The following is a 21,597-nucleotide window of genomic DNA, read 5'->3' on the forward strand; positions in this document are numbered from 1 at the left end:
AGTCAGACTTAAATGGCCTCTAATTAATAAGAATATCGTAATACAAACCTAATTAGCTGTAGGCTTGTTCAAGAAACTGTTCTTAAATTTATAGGTAATGTATCAAAGAGCAGTGAGTCAGATGGCTAAAAAACTGGTGTGTTGACTCTGTGTGGGGAGTTGTGAAGATGGTTAATTGCTGGAGAGGGCATGGTTTATTTCCCAGCTTTGCCAGCAGAGAATTACATGTTATGCAATTGCCGCAATTTAATTATAGTGTAGCAGAGGTTTTGATATCTGCCTTTAAATTATCCCAAGGGCATCTGGAAGGAATGGCTTACTTTGAATAAATCTTAATAAACATATGAATTTATGCTGCTGGCTTGTTTTGTTCTGTGAGTGCCATTTGTTCCCATTAACTATATCATCAAAGTCAATATGGTTATTCCTGGAAACATGGCAATATCACATGAGCAAGAATTTACAGGATGGGCTCAGTATGTCATTACAACAATTGTCAGCTTCTCTCTTCTATTTATGGAAAAGCGATGCATATGAATGTACCTTTATCTGGGAAGTTTTAGGCAATTCTAATAAAAGGAGATATGCATGAATTATCAGTACATGATGTTCTATTCACTAGAGGGAGAGTCATTTTAAAAAGCCTGCTAAGTGAGGCATGGTTGCTAAGTAAGGCAAGGGTTTTATTAGACCAACTGACGTAATGGTAAAAAAAAATACATATATATAAAAGGCAGGCAAGATTTTAGGCATACAAAGACCTCCCTTGGATGTGAAACAAACAGCAGAATTTGTGCTACGAATGGCTTGGGAGCAATTGCTCTGAACTTAAGCTAAATATGTTAACTGGTGAGGTAATTGGAGACGAAGGGGTAGCTGGGACACATGGGAAGGATTGCGAGTCATGGAGACAACATGGGAATGTGAGGAAGGGTTTTTCTGGAGGAAAAGGCAACCTGAAACTACGCTGCTGCCACCTTCTGTCATGCGTCTTGGTGTTGGCACCTGCAGCGAGGGCAAACTCAAGGACTGGGAAATAAGGAGCGATATAGAAAGTGGACTTTGCAGTGGAGGAGGAAGAATATAGAGCCATGTGGGAGGGATGTCCACCAAAAGTATGCTTTGTGATGATGGAGATGAGCGGTCCCCCCAAAGCCTAGGAGAAGTGGGTGTTCTAGTTTAGGAAACTGATTTTTGTCGAGATAAGGTTTTCTAGTACAAATGTACTCTTTACTCTTTTTTTCCATGGTGAGATAAGACAACCAGAACATAGAGCTGTGGGCTTTCTTCTTTCTTTTCTTTCTTTCTGTCTACAACTATCTGAAAGGAGATTGTAGTCTGGAGGGGGTTGGTCTCTTCTCCCGAGTAGCAAGTGATAGGATAAGAGGAAATGGTCTCAAGTTGTGACAGAGAAGGGTTAGGTTGGATATTGGGAAAAATTTCATCACAGAAAGGGTTGTCGGGCATTGGAACAGGCTGCCCAGGGCAGTGGTGGAGTCACCATCCCTGGAGGGGTTTAAAGGATGTGCAAATGAGCTTCTTAGGGACATGGTTTAGAGCTAGATTCTGGTTATGGCTGGACTCAATGATCTTAAGGGTCTCTTCCCACCAAAATGTTTCTATGATTCTATTCATTTCATAACTTCCTTGACGTAGGCTACCTGGAGTTCCTGAGGGAGTGGTTGGGTAGTTTTTAAATCTGATCTGTTCCTCTCCTGGAATGTCCTTGTTGGGCAAAGGTCCTCTGTCCCCTGAGCTGGATGTCCCAAGTGTTCCCCTCAGCTGAGGAGCTGCAATTCCTTTGATGACCTGGCTTGGTTTCACATTCTGGGGGTGCTTTGTGTGACCACTGGACTCTGTGGAATACTTGGAGGCTTCTGCAGGATATGGGGAATATTGGGGAACAGATTTAATCTAGGCAGGCAAGTATTTACCTCATCAGTAAAAATGATTGTGCTTATAGTATTTTCCTGTTCTGCACAGGCTTAATTTAATTATGTTTGTAAACTACCTGAAGACCTGCAGATGAAAGATCTGCTTTTTGAATTAGAAAGGCTACCTTGCATGGTGTTCAGACATAATAGGGAGCTGTAAAGTACTTTGGACTCTAAGATTAAAAGCATAGTAAATCTCGAATGAGATGTTTACCAATATCTAGTGTAACTAATGATAACTTTAACTGCCAGGCAGCTGTTGTGCTAAAATAGTTATCTTTCTTATTTATGCAAAATCCCCACGTTTTCTAGCACAGGCTCACATTTATACCTCTGACTGAGAGAGGAAATGAGTGTATGAGTTACTCTCTCATCTGAAGAGGGGCCTCAAACTGAAATTTGGGGAAGGGCTTCTCTGCTAGTCAGTGTGACACCACTGCTGAATGGTGTTTACTGCTACCAGAGAGGGTTTCTAGGATCCTTGTTTCCCCCTTGTATTTTAGTCATTGAGGTTTAACTTTGCAAAGCCACACCAGCTAGACCATACTGTTTCAGAGAACTGGCAGTTTAATTTTTATGTTGACAATCTGTAAACTACTAAAAAAAAAATATACCCAAAAATCACAATTAATTTCATTTTAGATGCAGTAGGTTTCTGCCTTAGAAGACAACAAAACCCCCCATATTTTGTGGCTTTAGTCAGACCTTGCCCATCTCAAACAGTTATTTTCTGGCATGCAGCTTTTCCTAATTTACACCAGCGCAAAGAAATCATAATAAAGCTGGTGGAATCTCTACAAAACCACCAACATATAATCTTTTTTTTTGACCTTCCCATGCCTCCTGAAATCCAGCTATTTTTGTAACAACGGCCAGGTAGCGGGATGAAGATTACATCTCATCCTACAAAGCAATGCTTTTATTTTGGTCTTGTTATTTTAGGGACAATCATCAGAGAACAACGATACTTCCTCTTACAAATCTCATGGGCTTCCCTGAGAGGACTGATAGCAAAGGGGAGCTCTTACAGAATATACATTTTCCACAACAACAGTTCAGATAAATCTTATCTGCTCTTGAATCGATGGTAAAACTTCCATTGACTTGTGTGGAGCCTAAATCTCATTGTGTATTTTGTTCAGTTTACGTACTGTTTTCTAAGGCAGACACTGTGTTTGCATGGTGCATATATATATATATATATATGCACAGTGGAGGTCAGTGCCTGTAGTTGTCAAGTCATCGATTCCCACCCTGGCACATTTGTTCATGTACCAGACCTGGTGAGGGGCTTCCAGCTGCCCTTAGTGCTCATTTTCTGGGAATAAAATAGAATTGTGTTTTGTTAGCTGGGCCGTTCATGTCAAAATTGCCATCAGGAATGTGTTCGTGCTCATGGCTTGTGCAACCGATACATTAATGAAAACTTGGCTCGATTAGTGTCTGTGGACCATTTGCCATTCTGGAATCACTGGATCACGATTTGTTAAGTGTTTATGTATACTGTATTTTTTTGTAAGAGAGCTGTTAGATTGGTTCAAAGTGAAGGAAGTCATAGAACTACAGTATTTTTAAGTAGCAATATAAAATCTGTTTCAAGCTGTTATTAACTGGTATACATAACATAATTGTATTTCTCTAGACTCTTAAACTTTGTGTTAGAAATAACCAAGTCTATCTTTTCCCCTCCTTTCAAGGCCAAATGTCTGTCCGGTGTTTGAGTTGGCTCTGGTAGGACACCAACAGCCATGTGTTCAAGCCTTTAGCCGCATGGTCAAGATGTGGAAACAAGGCTGCGCAGGGAGGAAGTGGTGTATGGGCTATGAGAGAAGGTAATACATTGTCTGTCATTACAAACGAATTCTGTGACTGAACTTAGTACAAATTCTTTAACTTTTTTATTTCTTTTTATTTGAGAGAAGTTGCAAACTATTGCATGCCCTGAAATAGGTGTGATTTAGTTATGGATATATCGTGTCCTGCTGGGACTTTAAGCCTGTTATTACTGAGCAAAAAATGCAACCTTTTTTCCGTGTTTTAGATGTGTCACGAAGTCCTTGGCTGGCTTTAGATTGCAATTTCATATTATCAGAAAATGCCTCTGTCTCATCCCGTTTCAGGTGAAGCCCAGCTGTCAAGTCATCTGCTTTGAAAAATTGAACTTCTTTCTATTTCTGTCATATGCTCAGAACTGATGGGAGATCTGACTCCCCCGACGGCTAAAACCAAAATTGATTGCAAAACAAAATTACTCATCTTCCACTAGCTTGAATACAAATTCATCGGAAAATATGTGGACATAGTATATTAGAGCTATTGGATGTTATCAGGATGCATTTTGCTGTATTTGCTTCATTTTTAACAAGAACTACTGATAGGGGCTGAATAAATATGATGTATGAGTACGGTTTGTTACTGATGAGATGTGAATAAGCGGAATAGAAGTTGTGATTGTTCTCTTAAACCTCTTCTCTTCCAAGGTCTGGCTACTACACAGTTTACAAGCAGGCGTACAAGATGGAGCGTCAGACAGTCTATAAGTGCTGCCCTGGCTGGGTCCAACATGATGGTGAACCTGGCTGTTTGCACTGTAAGTTGATGGCAGATCTATGACAAACCAAGCAAGGTGACATCCTCAGGCCTTGCTTTCCTAGCGATGCTTGCTTCTAGAAGATGGTTTTTACCTTTTGCTACTTAAAACTGGAAATCCCAGTTGCAAAGAGGTGATCTATATATGGGGAAAGAAACTTGTTTTAAACATACAGAAGCTGTCATATTTAAAAGCAGCAAGTATTTCTAATTTTAATCTGAACAGTGGAAAGTGCTTTTCTGATTGTAGCTGTTGCAGCGTTTTTGTGCCAGCCTGGCATTGACAGGCCAACCAAATTTATTGCTGTTACCCAAATTATGCAAAGGAATCTGCTATAAGGCTCTTGCTTCTTGCACTCCGCTCATTGCAGAGTCTGCTTTTGGCTTTTTTCGCTGCTGCTGTTGGCATTGAAGCGCTTGTGTTTCTACCCTACAGTTCTCCATCTGATGAAAACCTGTTCCCATCAGTAACTTCTAATTGTGATTGGATGTTTTCTGAAAAGATGGAATTTAATTTAAATGATAATGAAGCACTTTAGCCACTGTTAACAAGACATGAGTAGAAGATGGCAATTTACTCACTGTTTAGTTTTGTTACTGTTTTGTCAGTAATTGTATTTTCTGTATGAAATTTAGCATCTGTTCCTATGTGTTTTTTTGATCTTCATGCTGACTTGAGGGATGCATTCAGAGAGCTCGCCTTTACGATTGTCTCTTTGTATTTAAGAAACAAAACCAAGCCTGAGGTATTCCTGTTAGTTTCAGCCTGAATCTACATATTTAGTGTGCACCTGTTTTGCTTTAAGAAGTCAAAGATGTGTTTACAATCTGTATTTTAATCTCTGTGTAAAGGAATTTAACATATTTGATCACCGGTGGCAATATAAAATCATTTTCTTTCTGAAAGAGTAGTGCAGACTTGTTTTGAATTCCTTAAGGCACCAAAGTGGTTGAATTATTCTTTTATATTGGATACGCTTTGCTCTCTTCTGCCTCTGAAGCATCTTTAGGTTAAACTGCATTATCTTAGCCTTAGTTTTATTAAAGTTTAATTTCTTCGTATCAACATGAATGGTTATACCCATTATAACACGCTTTTTTCCAGTCTAACTTTTCCACTTCAAGCTGCGTTTCTTATTCGGAAGTTCCTTCTACAGCAGGACTATGACAGGAAAAGATGATTCTGGAGGATCCTTGGCACAAAACCAACAAACACCCCCCCGTTTCATTCTGTTTATGTGTCCTAGTGCTGTGCACTGTTGGCACTTGCTTCAACGGAGGGAGATGTTCTGAAGCGGGATCCCAGATGTGCCAGTGTCCTGCAGGATTTCAGGGTCCTCGCTGCCAGTACGGTGAGTCGGATGGTATTGTCTCAAATGCACCTGGTGTTTGGGTAAAATGCACATTTAACGATATTTGTTAAAACACGAGTATTTTATTAATGTCGACTTAAAGTTGCCCCTGCTGCATTGCAAATGGTTGATTGGTTCTTCTCCAAAACTTGCTGATTTTGGTATTGAATTTTAGCAAAGCAAGCTGAAAAATTGATTTGGTTGAAATCAGTTGAATTTCTGTAATAGATAATCCCATTGAATATCAGCAGTGGTGTCCAGTGGAATATCTTTCTGTTGCTTTTGAACTTGCACATTCTCGTGGCGCTCTTGCTAAATTTCTCAGCATTGTGAGGGTGAATTCTGAGTCAAAGCAGGTTGGGCAGTAGGTAAAGAATGTAGCAAATGAACCGAATGTATTTATTAGTGGAATTTCTTTTGGTGCTTCTGGAAGTAGGAAGGCTGGTTTACAGATTGCTAGCGAATATTTGCTAGTATTATCGAAATAATTTATGCACCAATGTTTCATTTCCATAACCGTGTTCTAGCATATTATAGACTAAATTCTATGTGACTTAGGCTTTCACCCACACTCAATGGGAATCTTTTTCTCTCAAATGCTGGTTCTCAATCTGATAAGCCCACAGTGGGTTGTCTTGTAATTTATGTGAAATAGGACCACCACACTTGCTGTGTACAGCTCTCCGAAATTATAGAACTGCATCCATTTGGCTTCTTAAGGTGGGGAGGAAAGTCATTCCTTCAGAGCAGGCTGTGATTGGGACAAAGGATTTATTTTCCATCAGAAAAATAATAATTTCAACTGAAGCACATTGTGTTTTGCTCAAAGAAAGGCAGATATTTTTAATATTTAGTTTTTTTGCTTTTAAATGATATCATGTTTACATCGTCACCTGGCTTGTCTGTCATAAAATATAAGTGAGAAGGAATGTAACAATTGTTTAAGAGCTGAAAAGCTGAGCTCTGTACTCGATACATGGTTTGTATCATGCTAGCTTCATAACCTCTGCCATGCTCTGGTCTCTGGGCTCCAGCAAGGCTGATGGGATGGATTTGGTCTTGCATGGGCTCGTTGCACCAAAGCCACCGTGTCTGTATGGGCAGCCGCCTCCTTCAGAGAAGGTACCAAAGCAGCTGGAATTGCAGCAGGTGTGGTAGGCGAGAAATGCAAAATATCAGCACATGCTGCAACGGGGTTGTTTTCATCGACTTATGGTCATAGATAACATTTTTCATTTATCAGCAGGCATTGAAATACAATGCAGAACCATTTACAATGAAACTTCTGCAGCCATCAGTGTGCCAACATCTTTAGACAATATTAATCTGATTAGGCAGACTCCAAGGGTGATGCTGTATTTGTGTATTTTGTTACTGCTTATAGAAACAAGAAGTTTATATATGTAACTTGGTCCAAACCATAGACAACAACGCAGGTTGCTTCATTATTGACTTACCGCGGAGTTGCCGCTTCAAGGTAAGCACGAGCAGGATCTTGAAGCAGCCCATGTAATAAGCTTTTATTATCCTAAATGCAATAAAAGTCTCAGCAAATTCTGTCTTTGCTTATCTTTTTAAGTCTCCTTGTGTTGCCAGGAAAGACCTACAGCAATAAGGCATTTCCAACAGGCTCTCAGGAATATGTGGGTGCAGCCTGTGGGTAGCACGGGTTAGAATTTCAAACTGCAATGTGATTGTGCAGTCTCTGTTTCACAGGTTGGTGACTGCCGATGCTGTAAAAACAACGTGAGGTATCCTGCAGTTCTTGCTCTTTGCAGCTGGGTGGAACTTTATCTTGGTGTTTTGTCTGTTTTCTATTGATTCCGAAGGTTTGAATGGAATTTCAGTAGTCATCGTTTTCAGGTTTATACAGTAGCTGCTATCGCAGCCTGGCAGGAGTGAGTTTATAAATTAAATTCTGAAGGGAAAAACCTGCTTTCAGAAAGAACATTATGGACAATTCACTTGCCTAACAAAAGCAAGGTAATTTAGAGTGTAAGGCCCCTTAACCATGGCAGGTGCCTCCAGACAGATGCTTGTGAGTTTTGTATCATATTTGTTGTAAGCAAAACTAAAGAAAACATACTGTGGAAGTAGCAGCTATAGCCTCTGTCTTTGTTTGATGCTGCAATATTGCTGTTTATGTAGCTCAAATTTAAATTGACTGCATTACTTAATGTTAATAGGTTGTAGTTTTAAATGTTGTCCCCTCCTCACTACTTGCATGTGCAACCTTGCTCTAAAATAAGCTGTTTTCCTTCCAGACCTTCATCCAAAGGAGAAGGAATTTCTCCTGCCAGCATCTTTGGCTTGGAGTGTTCAGGAGCCCTCTGAGGGCTTTGCAGGGGAATGGAGGCTCTAATTGAATGTGAGACCACAAAATACCTGCCTGTTGGGCATCCTTGGTTGTAATCTTGGTTTCTGTCACTTTTGGTATTGTGGCCTCCCGTCAATCTCCTGACGGAGCAGGAACCATGGGCATTTCATAACGGTGCTTGCGGTCATTTGAGCAAAACTGTTGCGTGTATCCCATTTTCTATCCTCTCCCCTCCAACCTCTTTGCTTATCTTGTTTCTGTCATTCAGTGCTGACAGCTAATTCTAAAGTTTCACTTGCGCCGTGGCTTTCATGATTGTCCTGCTGGGCATTGTCCATAGACAATAGGCAAGAAATTGTTATTAAAATAATATTCAAATCAGTTACTGTAAAAAAAAAAATGGGAACGTAGATTTTGAGAATCCTCTAATCTGGCTTTTCCTCCTTGTTGCATTTATATTTGCCATGAGGTTAGTAAGTAATCCAGTCTCCTGGAAATCACATTGTGATGTAGTTTGTCCTCTTCTGTGCTGCAGAAAGTTTGTGACAGATCATCAAGAATGACTTAAGACAGCCCAGTGCATCACGGCCATCTGCAGAGAGATGATCATTCACAATTGGCATGATCGCATCTAATGACTTTTAAAAGATATCGTGGTGTTTTAGCAGCCTGTGGCACGTTATTTCTGATTAGACGCTGAAAGGGTGATTTCTGTAACAAACTTTATGTAATTGTGACTAGAAATGCATTACCGCATCTCTTGTATGCTTCCTCCATATTTTTATTATTTTACACACACAAGCAGCAATTCAGACTTAGAAGAAAGATTTATGAGTTAAATGGTCGAGCTCTTCATATAGCCATTACAAGGATTCGGTAACGGATTGAGCTGTCTCTTTCCTTGTCTGCTGCGATTTGTCTTGTAATAATAGACTTATATCAATTACAATGTAAACTTGCAAGCTGTATTTCTTCCTGTTTTTTTTTTTTTGTAACTTGTTTAGAAGTTGAGATTCCCATTTCTCTTGAGCCCAGTGAGAGGGAGGGAAGGCTTGTTACAAAAAGAGAACCGGTAAAACCCAGTGCCAAGAATAAAATGTGCTGCAGTGCAGGTTTCATTGTTATTCACTAGTTGTCCTGATAATCTTGTTCAAGGCCCTGCTGGCCACCTGAGCTGGACATGGAAGTAAATTAATTTCATTTAGCTTGTTTAATTCGGCCTTGGACTTGCACTTGGGCATGCAGCTCGCGGAAGCAATCCAAATCCTACAAACAAGGGTAACTTTATTTACTCCTCGTGTACATAAAATTGCTCAATGCAAAATGAGGGATTAGTTTTGATTCTTAAACAGTTTGTCGTGAAACATCAAGTTATTGCTGGTTTTACCAAGTGCCTCCTGCTGTTTTTAATACTTAGAGTAAAAGCAAGAGTGAGAACTGAATGGGCTTCATAATTTCATGTCTGAAACAAAATCCCAGCATTAGAGAAGTTTTGCTGCAATAATTAGGGAAGAGTAACTACAGCTGAGCATCTCTGAGATGATGGGTGTTATCAGAAAACATTTAAAAGTAGGTAAGGAATGACCAGGGCAGACTTGTCAGGAAAGTCATCTTATGATGACATGATGTTTGTCATTTTAGCTTAGTCATTTGAAGAAAGCTGGACAGAATATTCCAGCGTTTAACAGATTAAGTGTCAATAATTTAAATTTTACACCTTGCTGTAATGCAGGTGGAATTTTAAATTCTGATGTAGATGACAGACGATTGTGTGCTTGGGAAGCATTTGCCACATCCTGAGACAGTGGGGTCTGCTGAATACAGTGCTCACCTGATATTTGAGATAAGAGCTTTGTTTTTCACCTTCCACTGACCTTGGGTATGAGTTCAATAACTTCTAGCAAATTATACCACTATGCCTCAATTTTTTGTATGTGAAATGCTGATAATGATAGCTCATTCCTTTGTAAAGTGCTTTGAGACCTAAGTAATTAAGTGTAAGATAATAGCATTGGAATGTGTATATAAAGGTAAAATGCGCACTGCATGGGTAACTAAAATGAAATGCTTCTGAGATAGATATTCATCAGTTCATTGACTAGCTGTCAATCTCTTCCTTAACTCTGGTCACACGCTATTAAGATATTGAACTGTATAAAGATTCTAAGAAGCAAAAATGTCAGCATCTCCTAGTCAAGGTAGTTCACAGTTTATGCTAAAGAACTACTTAAAACAAAGGTGGGGTTTGTTTTGAAACCATTGATTAAAATGGTGTGAAGTCTGATGGATCTTCTTGCAACCAAAAATTCTATCTCGTTCATTGTGAAAAAGAATCTGCTTCCATTTTCCTCTAGGAAATATTTATTCCTGTAAAGAGTTATTTGATAAAACTTCTGATTAATGTCCTGTCTGCCCTTCTAGTCTCTTGGAGAGATGCATATTTTCTTCTTCTTTGAGACTGAAGACCTAAACAAGCCTTACAGGGCAGTTTATATCCATGAAACAGTGCTACAAATTTTCATTCTTTGTGGGTTCTGCCTCAGATGGGGGATGCGAAGATTCACAAGTCTGAAAAATCCAGTTTTTGGCCCTTGCAGAAGCCATACAAAAGCTTGACAGCACTAAAGCTTCCTTGATGGCACAGAAGTCCAGCGAGGGATTTCTATAAGAATAGTGGCAACTAAGATAATGGGGTTTAGGGCAAAAAGTAGAACTCTGCTCTGGTGAGGCCACACCTGGAATACTGTGTCCAGTTGTGGCCCCTCAGTTCCAGCAGGACAGGGAACTGCTGGAGAGAGTCCAGCACAGCCACCAAGATGCTGAAGGGAGTGGAGCATCTCCCATGTGAGGAAAGACTGAGGGAGCTGGGGCTCTGGAGCTGGAGAAGAGGACACTGAGGGGTCACCTCATTAATGTTTACAAATATATAAAGGGTGAGTGTCAGGAGGATGGAGCCAGGCTCTTCTCAGTGACAACCAATGATAGGACAAGGGGTAATGGGTTCAAAGTGGAACACAAGAGGTTCCACTTAAATTTGAGAAGAAACTTCTTCTCAGTGAGGGTGGCAGAGCCTGGCCCAGGCTGCCCAGGGAGGTTGTGGAGTCTCCTTCTCTGCAGACATTCCAACCTGCCTGGACACCTTCCTGTGTAACCTCATCTGGATGTTCCTGCTCTATGGGGGGATTGCACTGGATGAGCTTTCCAGGTCTTTTCCAATCCTTGAGATTCTGTGGGATTCTGTGAATGATAAAGTAGACTGTCCTTGCATTACAAAACCATTTCACATCTCATAACCATTTGAAAACGTGGCTTGTGTAGTTCTTCAAAAGACAGACAATACTTACATGGTTTGGAAGAATATGAGGGCAGGAATCAACAAAAATAGCGGAGTTTGGGATATTAAACTTTGCCAAAGTATCTTGAGGGTTCACAGGAACCAGCTCTTACTAGAACTTGATGCTTAACTTGGTTATATTTAATAATTGGGAAGCAGCACTAGATATGTACAACTTATTTAAGCAAGTACTTTAGTATGCTTTCCTGTTTCTTGTGCTTGGAAATGGTGGATGATTTTTGTTTGGCTTTCTTACTGCACAAGTTTAATTCCTGCTTTGCCAGCACAAACTTGGCTAAAATTTGATTTAGAAAGGAGTTTATATAAACCAAATGCTTTAGGCAATTTTATGTGGTTAATCAAAAGCATTTGCAAGAGAAAGTATGCCAACAGACCTTTGGTGTTTAAAATTAGTATATTAATGAGAGCAGCTATTTATAATTGAACTGAACTGGTGGGTGCTTTATTGTATTTGTTTTTCTTGTGATGTCTTACACTACTTAGAACCAATCAATTTCATCCTGTCTTACGTGGAGGAAAAAGAGAAAACTACTGGTGTCTTGTTCTTTCAGTCCATAATTAGTTTATCATATCTAATGTAATTTTAGCCATGGAAAAGTCTTCTGTTGTAACCTTTTAGCAGGTTCTGGTCTCACTGGATGGTTGGAGACCTTCAGCACTTCAGTCCTCTAATTGCCTTGAAAATCTAAACCAAATATGCAGTGGTTGGTTATTTCTCCCCCCCACCATGTGCTCCCTATGTCTTAATGTAGCATATAAATTTAACATTAAATTTCTAAATGTTTTAGAAGGAAAAAAAATACTTTTTTTTCAGCATTAAAAGAAAATAAATCTCTTTCTAATGTATAATGTCAACTCCTACAGGTAGGTCTACCAAAATAGTCATCTGCTGGCTTTTGGGTTTGGTCTCATGGTAACAGACCTTTGTCTAGTCTATATTCTGCACCTTGATGGCAACTGATAGGTGTGCTGACACTTAAAACAGGTTGTGATTTGAATAATAAATTACAGACCTATATAGTCACAAATTAATACAAATGTAACTGTGGACCTAAATATAAAAAGTCATAGAGCTGTAGAGCTGTGGCTGATTGGAAACCCATGAGAAAGACGAGTTGAGTGTTCGGAGATTTGCAAAAGACAAATGTAGTGCCCAAAACACCGCAGAAGGTCTAAGTTACCTGTAATCTCCCAAGAAAAACGTTATGGTTAAGATAAAATGGCATTATCTGTTCTGATGATGGATAAGAGTTGATTTGGAGATTAATTCCACTTGCAAGCAAGATTGTATGAATGATTCACAAGATCCTGAAAGTGTGGCTTCCTCCAACCTTTCCATTCTTTCTTTTTTGCCCTTTTTCTGCATTCTCTTCCCTCTTCACACACACCTGGTCTTTGCCAGTGTCGTCTATCGGAAAACCTTTCAGCATCAGTAAGATATGAACGTCTCCAGATAAAAAGCCCTTTAAAATAACTGCTAAAAACCCAGGAGGAATAAAAGCTTTATCATTTTAGAATGGGAATGGGAAAACACTGATTGAAAAATCATGACTGGCTCTCACCTGGATATGACAGGATATAATAATCAACCCGTCTTGCTGAAACACTTGAGTGCTGGGGCTTCAGAGCCATTAGTACAAAGCGACAGGTAGAGAGACGGAGGTAGTGAAACAGCAAACAAATATGTCAGGAGTAAATGAACCTACGAACAACCACTCGAGAGCAAATTCACCCTCATTGTCTTTGGGACAAAAGGCTGTTTACTTTGTGCTTGCTGCAAAAAGTAGAAAAATAAGGGAAGAGAACTTGCTTTCTAGCTGCTGGCATTTATTTGATGTTGGTTGAGGAAATGTGGTAGCAAACCATGGCAAAGATGAGTGTTGTGCAGCGGATTTGATTTTGTGACTCTTGCTGGTCTCTATGTGACTGGTCAGATCCCTGGTTATCCAATCTGCCCGCTTCAGTGCGGTGTCGATCATAATCAACTAGGTTGGGTTATACAGGTGAATTTAAATGACCTGTGGTATCTATAGCTGGACTCCTAACACACAGTTAATGCAGTTTTTATGTGTCTCTGTATGCAACTCTCATGTTAAAACAAACAAGCAAACAGAAACCCAAACAATAACAGGGAAAAAAACCCAAACAAACAAAAAAAACCCCTCCAAACAAAAACAACAACAAAAAACCTGCATACAAACAATCTAGATAACCTATGGTTTTAACAGTGATTTGGCAGAATATCCAGCAGATTTTTTCTTGATATTTATTGTTGTATTTTGGGAGTTTTGCAGAGTTAATTTTGAGATGCAAATCTCATTCCCCTCTCAACAGGCAGCTCTCCCCTTCCTTTAATTTTCTTGTACTTGATGTCTGAGGCCAGACCCGTTCTGTTCTCTCTTGTGCTTTCTCACCATCCTCAGAAGGGACTTGACTGTCACGTGTTTCCAAAGAGGTACAAATAATAAGAAAATTCTTTAGAAACAAAGCTCAGTTGGCTGTTGCTTTCTACTTCAGTAGATTAGTCCTGCATGTCATGGCTGGTTGTGATTACTCCCATGAAAGATTTGAGGCCTTCTGGAGCGGCACTTTGAGGATTATGACTGACAAAGTCAAATTCAGGTAGCTAATTACTTCTGAGGACCTAAACGCTTTGCTGGCATGTGGATATTAACAGTTTTTGACTGTAAAAGGAAAAATTCGACCTCCAGAAGTGTGCATTGCAGCTATTTGGTCAGGAAATAATCTCTAAGTCTGGTTTAAGACTTGGACAATGGCCTTGAAGAAATGTTCTTAGCATCAAAGGAAGACCTGTGGTTCCTTTCCCAGATCCTTTCCTGCAATTGTTTCAAGCCAGATCTTGACATTTGCTTTATTTTGGAGGTTGTGTTTTAAGGCTGAGGAGTAGAGCTGTTAACATGTCATACATCCTTTCTATAGGAAATTCCTTCCATCCCTTTGCCTCCTTGGGTGTCCCCTTACTGCTTTTAAGGAAACAATGATTTGTTGTTAGCCGTCATCCACCTAGAACTTTGTTTGCTCAGGTGTAATGCCTGCAACGGAATTCTTCCATATAAATACCATTTTACAGTCATTTAACAGCATTCTTCAGTGCTGATGTTTATTTCATCTAAAAGGGGCAAAAGAGTTAATTACATTGTCTAGAAATGGAGACAGAATCTTGCCAGCAACCACGAGGCATTACTGCTCACTTCGATATAACTGAACTCACAGTAGTGGCAGCTGGATTTAATTATAAGTTTGCAACCCTGTGGTTTCAGCAGCAGCTGCTGGAGAATGGATAATGCAAGTAGCCTTCGAAGCCATTCACATTAGAGATAAAACCTTGTCATTCACAGAGACAGCTGACTGAACAAGTATTAAAATGAACAAAGATTTCCCCAGGGAGGTTGCAGGATGAGGTTTATTTTTTGGTCTATCTGGCTCTTGCTCAGATATGTCAGGCATGCAGTGTTTTATTCTGCGTTTCTACCCAAAATATGAGACTATTCACAAATAAAAGTCCTAGAGGATCTAATCGCCAAACATATTGAACGGCAACACGTGTGCATATGTGTTATGTATTATGAGTGACTTCTGTAATGATGAGCAGTCTGGGCTGAGCATCAGTTGTGCGATTAACATGTGGCTAAATGAGTATAGAAAGGAAATAATTAATTTTGTTGTATTTCTGTAATAGTCTGGTTAAGTGAACACTATCCCTACCTGAAGGCTAAACATGTGCTAAAGTTTAACTTTGTTATTTTATTTGATGGTATGTCAGTAATAGACTACCACGACTATATGTGGCTATTGAAATGATGTTTTCATTTTTTGGTTGATATTTTTCAGAAGGTAGAACCTCCACAGGGAATTTCAAATATTTTCCAAATCAGATTGGAACAAGAATTATGTCTAAATGATGTGGAAATTCCAAGTTTGATCTGGACTTTGTGCCTAGTTTCAAACTTGGCTGTGTTGGTACTATTGAGTATGACATGTCTTTACACCTGAATAACTGTTTCCTCTCAGGGTTTCTGTCTCTGGGAAGGCAAATCTACCTCTTCTGTGTCATTAGATGCCAGCATGTCTTTAGGAGAAGACATTAAAAAGCAAAGCTATATTGTTTTGTGTGTATATACAGACCCTTTGGTGTTTTCTATAACAGAAGGTTTTTCCCTGGCAGCTATTTGAAAAAAATTGCTCTTACTCTCAGCAGTTTTGGTAATATTTCAATGGCAAGATGGGCATGTAACCTATAACATTCTTCACCAATCTCCAAAAGTTCTGTAAGCGTAAGGTCGGTATTGCTTGTGGATAATGATCAGTCTAGTTAACTGTAGAAGAAAAGAAGCTCAGGACTTCCTTTTATACAAACTTCAACATGTTAATTGGGCAAAGGAAGTTTTAACTACTCATGCTTAAATTTCTTCTGCTCAGCAAGGGCTTTCTAGCATCTTTAAAATGGTTGTGACTGCACAGGACAAAAGCCAAGAACTGCAATGCTGAACCATGGAGCAGGTTTTCAACTTTATTCCGTTCAGACATTCCCCGTTGTCATGTTTCAGGATCACTGGTCATAGTCACTTCCTAAAATGACTTCCCGTGCTCCTGGAAATTTTGAGATGGGCAACGATTTGGAATACTGGAAATCTTAGTCTGTTTTCTTTACCATGAGACTTGCTATTCTCTGAAAATAGGCACAGTTTATGGTATATTTTGTTGGGCACGTAAAAAAACTATGATAGTCAGTCGAATTCTGGATGGGAGAGTTTAAAAGCTGAGCCGCACATGACATTCCTTAGGCCTGTTTTTAGGTGCCCTTCTTTCTCCCCCATAATAAAAATGATACGTTGAATCACACTATTCATTTTTTTCTCTTGTTCTCACTGCTTTCCGAGCCAGAAGTCATGATTTCGACTTCAGATACAGTTATTTCAAAATGTTTTCTGCTTCTTCAGGTACTTTCTAATAACCTCTTCTAAGTACAACCAAAGTTGAAAAGGCCCAATTTATTTCGTGGCCACCTGGAATAAAAGTGACTACTCTTGTTTTAAGATGTTTAAGAGATTCTGATGGTGTGCATCACTTGTAAGGTACTGAAATGAGAGAAATGGTGTCTGTGCTGTCCTCTTAAAGAGGATAATGGGGATTTTTGTAAAATCTGATTGCTTTTGGTTCACCAAGAATTCATGGGCAATTGGTTACCCAAACACAACTGTAGCTTTTGTGTTCAGGCTTGCTGACCTGAGTTGTTTTTCTCTCACTATAAGCTCAAGCTGTTCTGGAGCTTGAAAAAGATGAGGTTTTTGTGTTATTCCTTCTCTCTCACCAACTCTTACTATGACCTCTAGATCCCAGTCTTACATTCATACTGTAAATAATGTAGAAACTGTAAATGTAATTTATTTGGGGTGGGGGGAAAAAGTTAAACTCAATACGATGTTAAGCCTCTTGAATATTTTTCTCATTTTGGATCTTGTACCTTGTGGAACAGAGTCTTGAAAGTGTGTGCAATGCTTGCTTAACTGCACATTGTTGTACTGATATAAATAGGGGCTTTATGTAAGTGATGGTTTCCAAGCTGGGGTCTGCAGTTTATCGCTTCTTCCACTGTGCAAAGATCCAGAAGTTGAGAGTTCAATTAAATCCTCTTCTCCCTGATTTCTCTGCTTTGTGGTTAAATATGAACTGGAGCTGTGCTGGTTTAAAATCTGCTTTCATCGGCTTGAAGGTGGTAATATATAACCTATCTGGGAACTGAATTTGGAATAATTTTTGATCTTAGCATAGTAAAGCAACAATATCCACTTGTGCTAATCTTCCTTTAATTTTATATGGTGTGTGAAGCAACAGGAAGGAGAATGTGCTAACAGAATAAATAACAGATCGATGTTCATCAGAGGACACATTTAATAACTGTGAAATAAGTGAATATATTAAAAATGCTTGCTAAGTTATTTGCATGGAGGGCAAATTCCTCTGTGGCATGACTACAATTATCCATTGACTGCAGCAGGGTTGTACTTCACTTCTCTAGAGAATTTAGCCACAGCTTGTTTCATGTTCCACCTCTTGTTCCAGCCAAGTAAATCTGAGATGGAAGAAAATTGTACAACAAATGGGGAAAAGTAGGAAGAGAGAAACTGTAGGTGTAGCTCTAAGTGATGCTCTCGTCATCATCTTTGTATTTCAGATAGCTTTGTGTGACGATCCATTTATCATGGCAGTTGCTTATTATTCTGCCAGCCACTTGGTGTTATCATTTATTCTGACAAGCACATAATAAAGCTGAGAGTTTTAGAGCTGATGAACTACTGTATAAGTGAATAGATACTTTAGGATTTTCAGGTTGTGCAACTAATTCAATTTAACTGAAAACATTTTCTCTTGGTTTCATCTAATTCTGTAAGAAAATGGGATGGCAAATAAAACAATTCACCAGCAACTGAAATGCCATCAATCCTATCATAGACTGTGGACAGCTTTATGAAGGTGAAGGATAAAGCTAACCAGCAACTTAGAAAAGTGTGTGAAGGGTAACGTAACTCACTAAAATTCAAGAGAAAATTTCAGCTATCCATCCAGAACAGTTCAAACTAAGGTTTGGTCAATACCTGAATTTTCTTCCATTTTCTCAAAATTCCTGTGCATTCTTAAATAAGTATTTGTGATATAAGCATGTTGTCTTTATTAAAAAAAGTTGTATCCAACTTATGGTATGCTACATGCATGCTTTTGAGTAAAAGCCTAGCTGGGCAGTTAGTAAACTTCAGCACTTTGCAGAGTTCAGTTACTGCATCCTAGGAATGATTCTTTCCACATGCTTTAGCCTTTAAATAAATAAGGAAAACTATCTAAAGAAAAAAGCTTGAACTACCCCAAAATATCCAGTCGCCTATATTTTTGAAGTTTTGAAGGTACCTAAACATTTAGAAAAGCAAGATGCACAGGTTGTTGTGGAGGAGAATTCATGAGAGGGGAATTGTGTGAAGTTCAGTGTGCTCTGCCATGGTCTTGGTTAAGCAGAAGTTCTTGAAATGGGGCTACTTTGTCAGCGTAAGTTTTCCTTATTAACAGATGGATTGCTCTTGTGCCCTCTTCACAAATGTTCGTTTATATAAGCCTTCAAAAATGCAAGTTCAATGCCGGTGTCTCTTTCATTTTTAATAGACATATCTAAATATCATGTAGAAAGTGTGTGTAGCAGGGGTGTCGAACTCATTTTCACCAGGGGCCACATCAGCCTCAAGGTTGCCTTCAAAGGTCCAAATGCAATTTTAAGACCGTATAAATGTAGGAGTAGTTATATTGTATAGGAACAACACATTTAGATTTATAGTCAGTGAAAACGTACTATCAGGGCAGCATTGTGCTCTGGGATTCAGAAGTCGAATATGCTTGAAGTATCGTTCGTCATGGTGCAGGTTATAATCCTGTTACCTCACACAAACACTTCTGGCTGACCCCCAATGCGGTTCATTCTGTCTGTACAGTTCATTTGAAATAATGCCTTGAGTTTCCTTTGCCCTTTATCCTGACACGGGTACTTAGTAACTATCACCTGATTTATTTGATTGGGCTTGTTCCTTTCCAATATCAAATTTCCTGACTTAGTAGTTTTAAACAGGTCATATTTTTTTGTTCTCTTAGGAGGCCTATATTTCTTTCACCATTTCTAAGGTTTTCTGTGTGATCATTACTAACTTCATTCAGTGCTCAGAGAAACCTGTTAGATTTTTAACGAGTAATGGTGAACAACTCTTGCCTACATAGCAAGACTGTCTTGACAAATGTGCCAGTCTCTTCCTGATGAGTTTAATGTCTATAGGCTAAATCAGTTGATGAGTTATGCAGCTTTGATGAACTGAGGCATGAGGACAAAGGATGTGTTACTTGTCCAGAGACCACATCAATGTATCTTATATTGTATACGTTCCTAGGGAAAAGAAAATAAATATAGTCTCATTATGTGAGAACAAAGTGACGGTAGGTTGGTCCAATGCTGTTGTGCTGGCATCCCATCCCATTTGAGGGACCGTGTGGCCCTCCGTTCTCCAGCACACTCTAGATAGAATCCAGCACCTCTCTGAAGTCCTTTTTGCTGCCAATGCAATTCAGGATCGTCTTTCATCTACTGCAATGTCTTTCCTCACTTTCCTTCTGTGTTTAATCTTGCAAGATGTTAGCATAAGTTATGAGGCTCAGTGGTAGTTGGCTTTGTTGGATGGTCCCTAGGACACGGGCCAAAGTGTGTTGCAATCTTCTGTGAACATACGTCTCCTGCATTGCGTTTTATTGCACTGGAGTATGATTAAAGTCAGTACAGAAATTCTGGAGAGCCTGCGTGAAGCCCCTAGTTTCCTTCCCAAGCCAGGATGGATTTGTTGTTGCGCCAGCAACCCAAATCTGCAAAGGCGAATGCTAAACGGTGTAGTGTCCTCAGGCCTCTTCCTCCCCAAGTCTTTCTTGCACTATGAAAGGTTGTTCTGTTCTATTCCTGTCATCCAGCTCTTTGGGATGAATACATAAGTGCTTCCCCAGAGGGACTGAGATCTATATAGGCCTTACTATAGGTCTCCAGGCCTTAAAGAATCAACAGGCCTCGTTAAGGAAGCGATGGCTGTTGAGGGTACCCACTAACAGAACCATTTCTTCTTTATGAACGCTTGTCCCATCTCTGCTTTTGCACAGCCTAGCAGAAGCTATTTGCATTGCATTTGCCCTCTCCTACCCTCTGAAGATTTTGTGTAGCAGGTATTTAAGCCATGTTTAAACTTTACATCAGGTTTATTTCGTTTTTCTAGAGAAAATGAGCACTTAACCTTTCAACAAATCACGTGTAAGAAAGTTAGATCAAAACCAGTATGTTTTTCTGATTGTTGCAATCTGCAGCCAGCTTTTAGATTGCAAAAATAGGTCTCAGTGATCAAAAGCACCATATGCACACGCTGACATGAAGGAAAGTCTGACTCAGTTGCACATCAGGCCTCTGTCAAATGGAGGCAGTGAAGCCGCAGACCAAATATGGTGTGGGACGTATAGGTTGACAGCACTTTTCTATAAGAGAACACATCTTATGCTGAGAATCCCCAACTAAAGGGTAAGGAGAATCACTGGAATGGTGCATTTTTGGTTTAGCTCCTGCGCTTTCCACAGGATGATGGTGGATCATTTTAATAGTATCATGATTCATTTTTCTAGCTCCTCTGAAAACTAAATACTTCAGTATAGATTGAACGCTTTGTTTTTCATCTAGAGACCCCACAAGCAATTTATGGAAAGTCTACATCTATGGAAAAAAAAAAGTGTTTTCGTACATCTGGATAGATGCAGAGCCAGTAGTGCCTAATAAGACAAAGATTTCCCTAAAAAGTTACTTCTTCCTCCCATTTCCTACCTCTGCACACATGGATTTTTATAAAAAGGCTTATGGTTCTGTGTAAGTAACTGAACCATTAACAATCTCTCTTGGATTAGTTACTAGGGGTGATTCTGAGGTTACTTTTGCAAGTTTAAGGGCTTTCTACTGTTTTTTCTTTTTCCTGGCTCAGTGTCTTTGTGATTTAAAGGTTTTAATGGCTGGCACTAGCATGTAGTATTTTCAGTCCTTCATTAGGAGTAATCTACTGCCTTTTTATTTTATTTTTTTTTAATAAAAAGCAAATTTGAAAGCAGTGATGAAAATGGAACATCCTCCACAATAAACCCAGTGATAAATATCAACCCAAAATATTCTGAACCCATAAATGTGGAGCAGGTAAATGAGTATTTCTTCCTTTTCCTGTCTTATTACTGTGTGGTGTTGCTAGATGAGCACAATAAGCCATTTTGTTAGTTCTAGTCATGCGTGTCTTTCTCCCTCTTCCCTCAATATCCTGCATCAGACTAATCCTCTCTTCTTCGCTTTTTATAATACTGCTTTTAAAAGTCAAAATATAGACTGGTCTTCCTCAAAGTTCAGTTCTGCTGAACTGAATCTATTCTTTCTTTTGGATAAATATGAAGGTTTTAACGTGCAAGATGTGCCGTATTTTTTGGATTACATTA

General features: G+C 39.3%; 1 protein-coding gene across 3 annotated transcripts in view; it reads left to right on the top strand.

Annotated features, from left to right (window-relative positions):
* The window catches only part of LOC102096100 (multiple epidermal growth factor-like domains protein 6), a 198,433-nt gene that overhangs the window by 11,304 nt on the left and 165,532 nt on the right, over positions 1-21,597 (top strand). For all 3 annotated transcript variants that reach the window (XR_010474611.1, XM_065073496.1, XM_065073494.1), the window contains exons 2-4: positions 3,632-3,766; positions 4,415-4,524; positions 5,771-5,875. Coding sequence is in view for 2 of the 3 variants with exons in the window: in XM_065073496.1 (XP_064929568.1) it covers positions 3,632-3,766; positions 4,415-4,524; positions 5,771-5,875 (350 nt within the window). In the remaining variant the exon portion in view is untranslated. The remainder of the gene's footprint in view (positions 1-3,631; positions 3,767-4,414; positions 4,525-5,770; positions 5,876-21,597) is intronic.

Source organism: Columba livia, chromosome 9 (assembly GCF_036013475.1).
Source record: "Columba livia isolate bColLiv1 breed racing homer chromosome 9, bColLiv1.pat.W.v2, whole genome shotgun sequence".
In the NCBI taxonomy this organism is placed as follows: Eukaryota; Metazoa; Chordata; class Aves; order Columbiformes; family Columbidae; genus Columba; species Columba livia.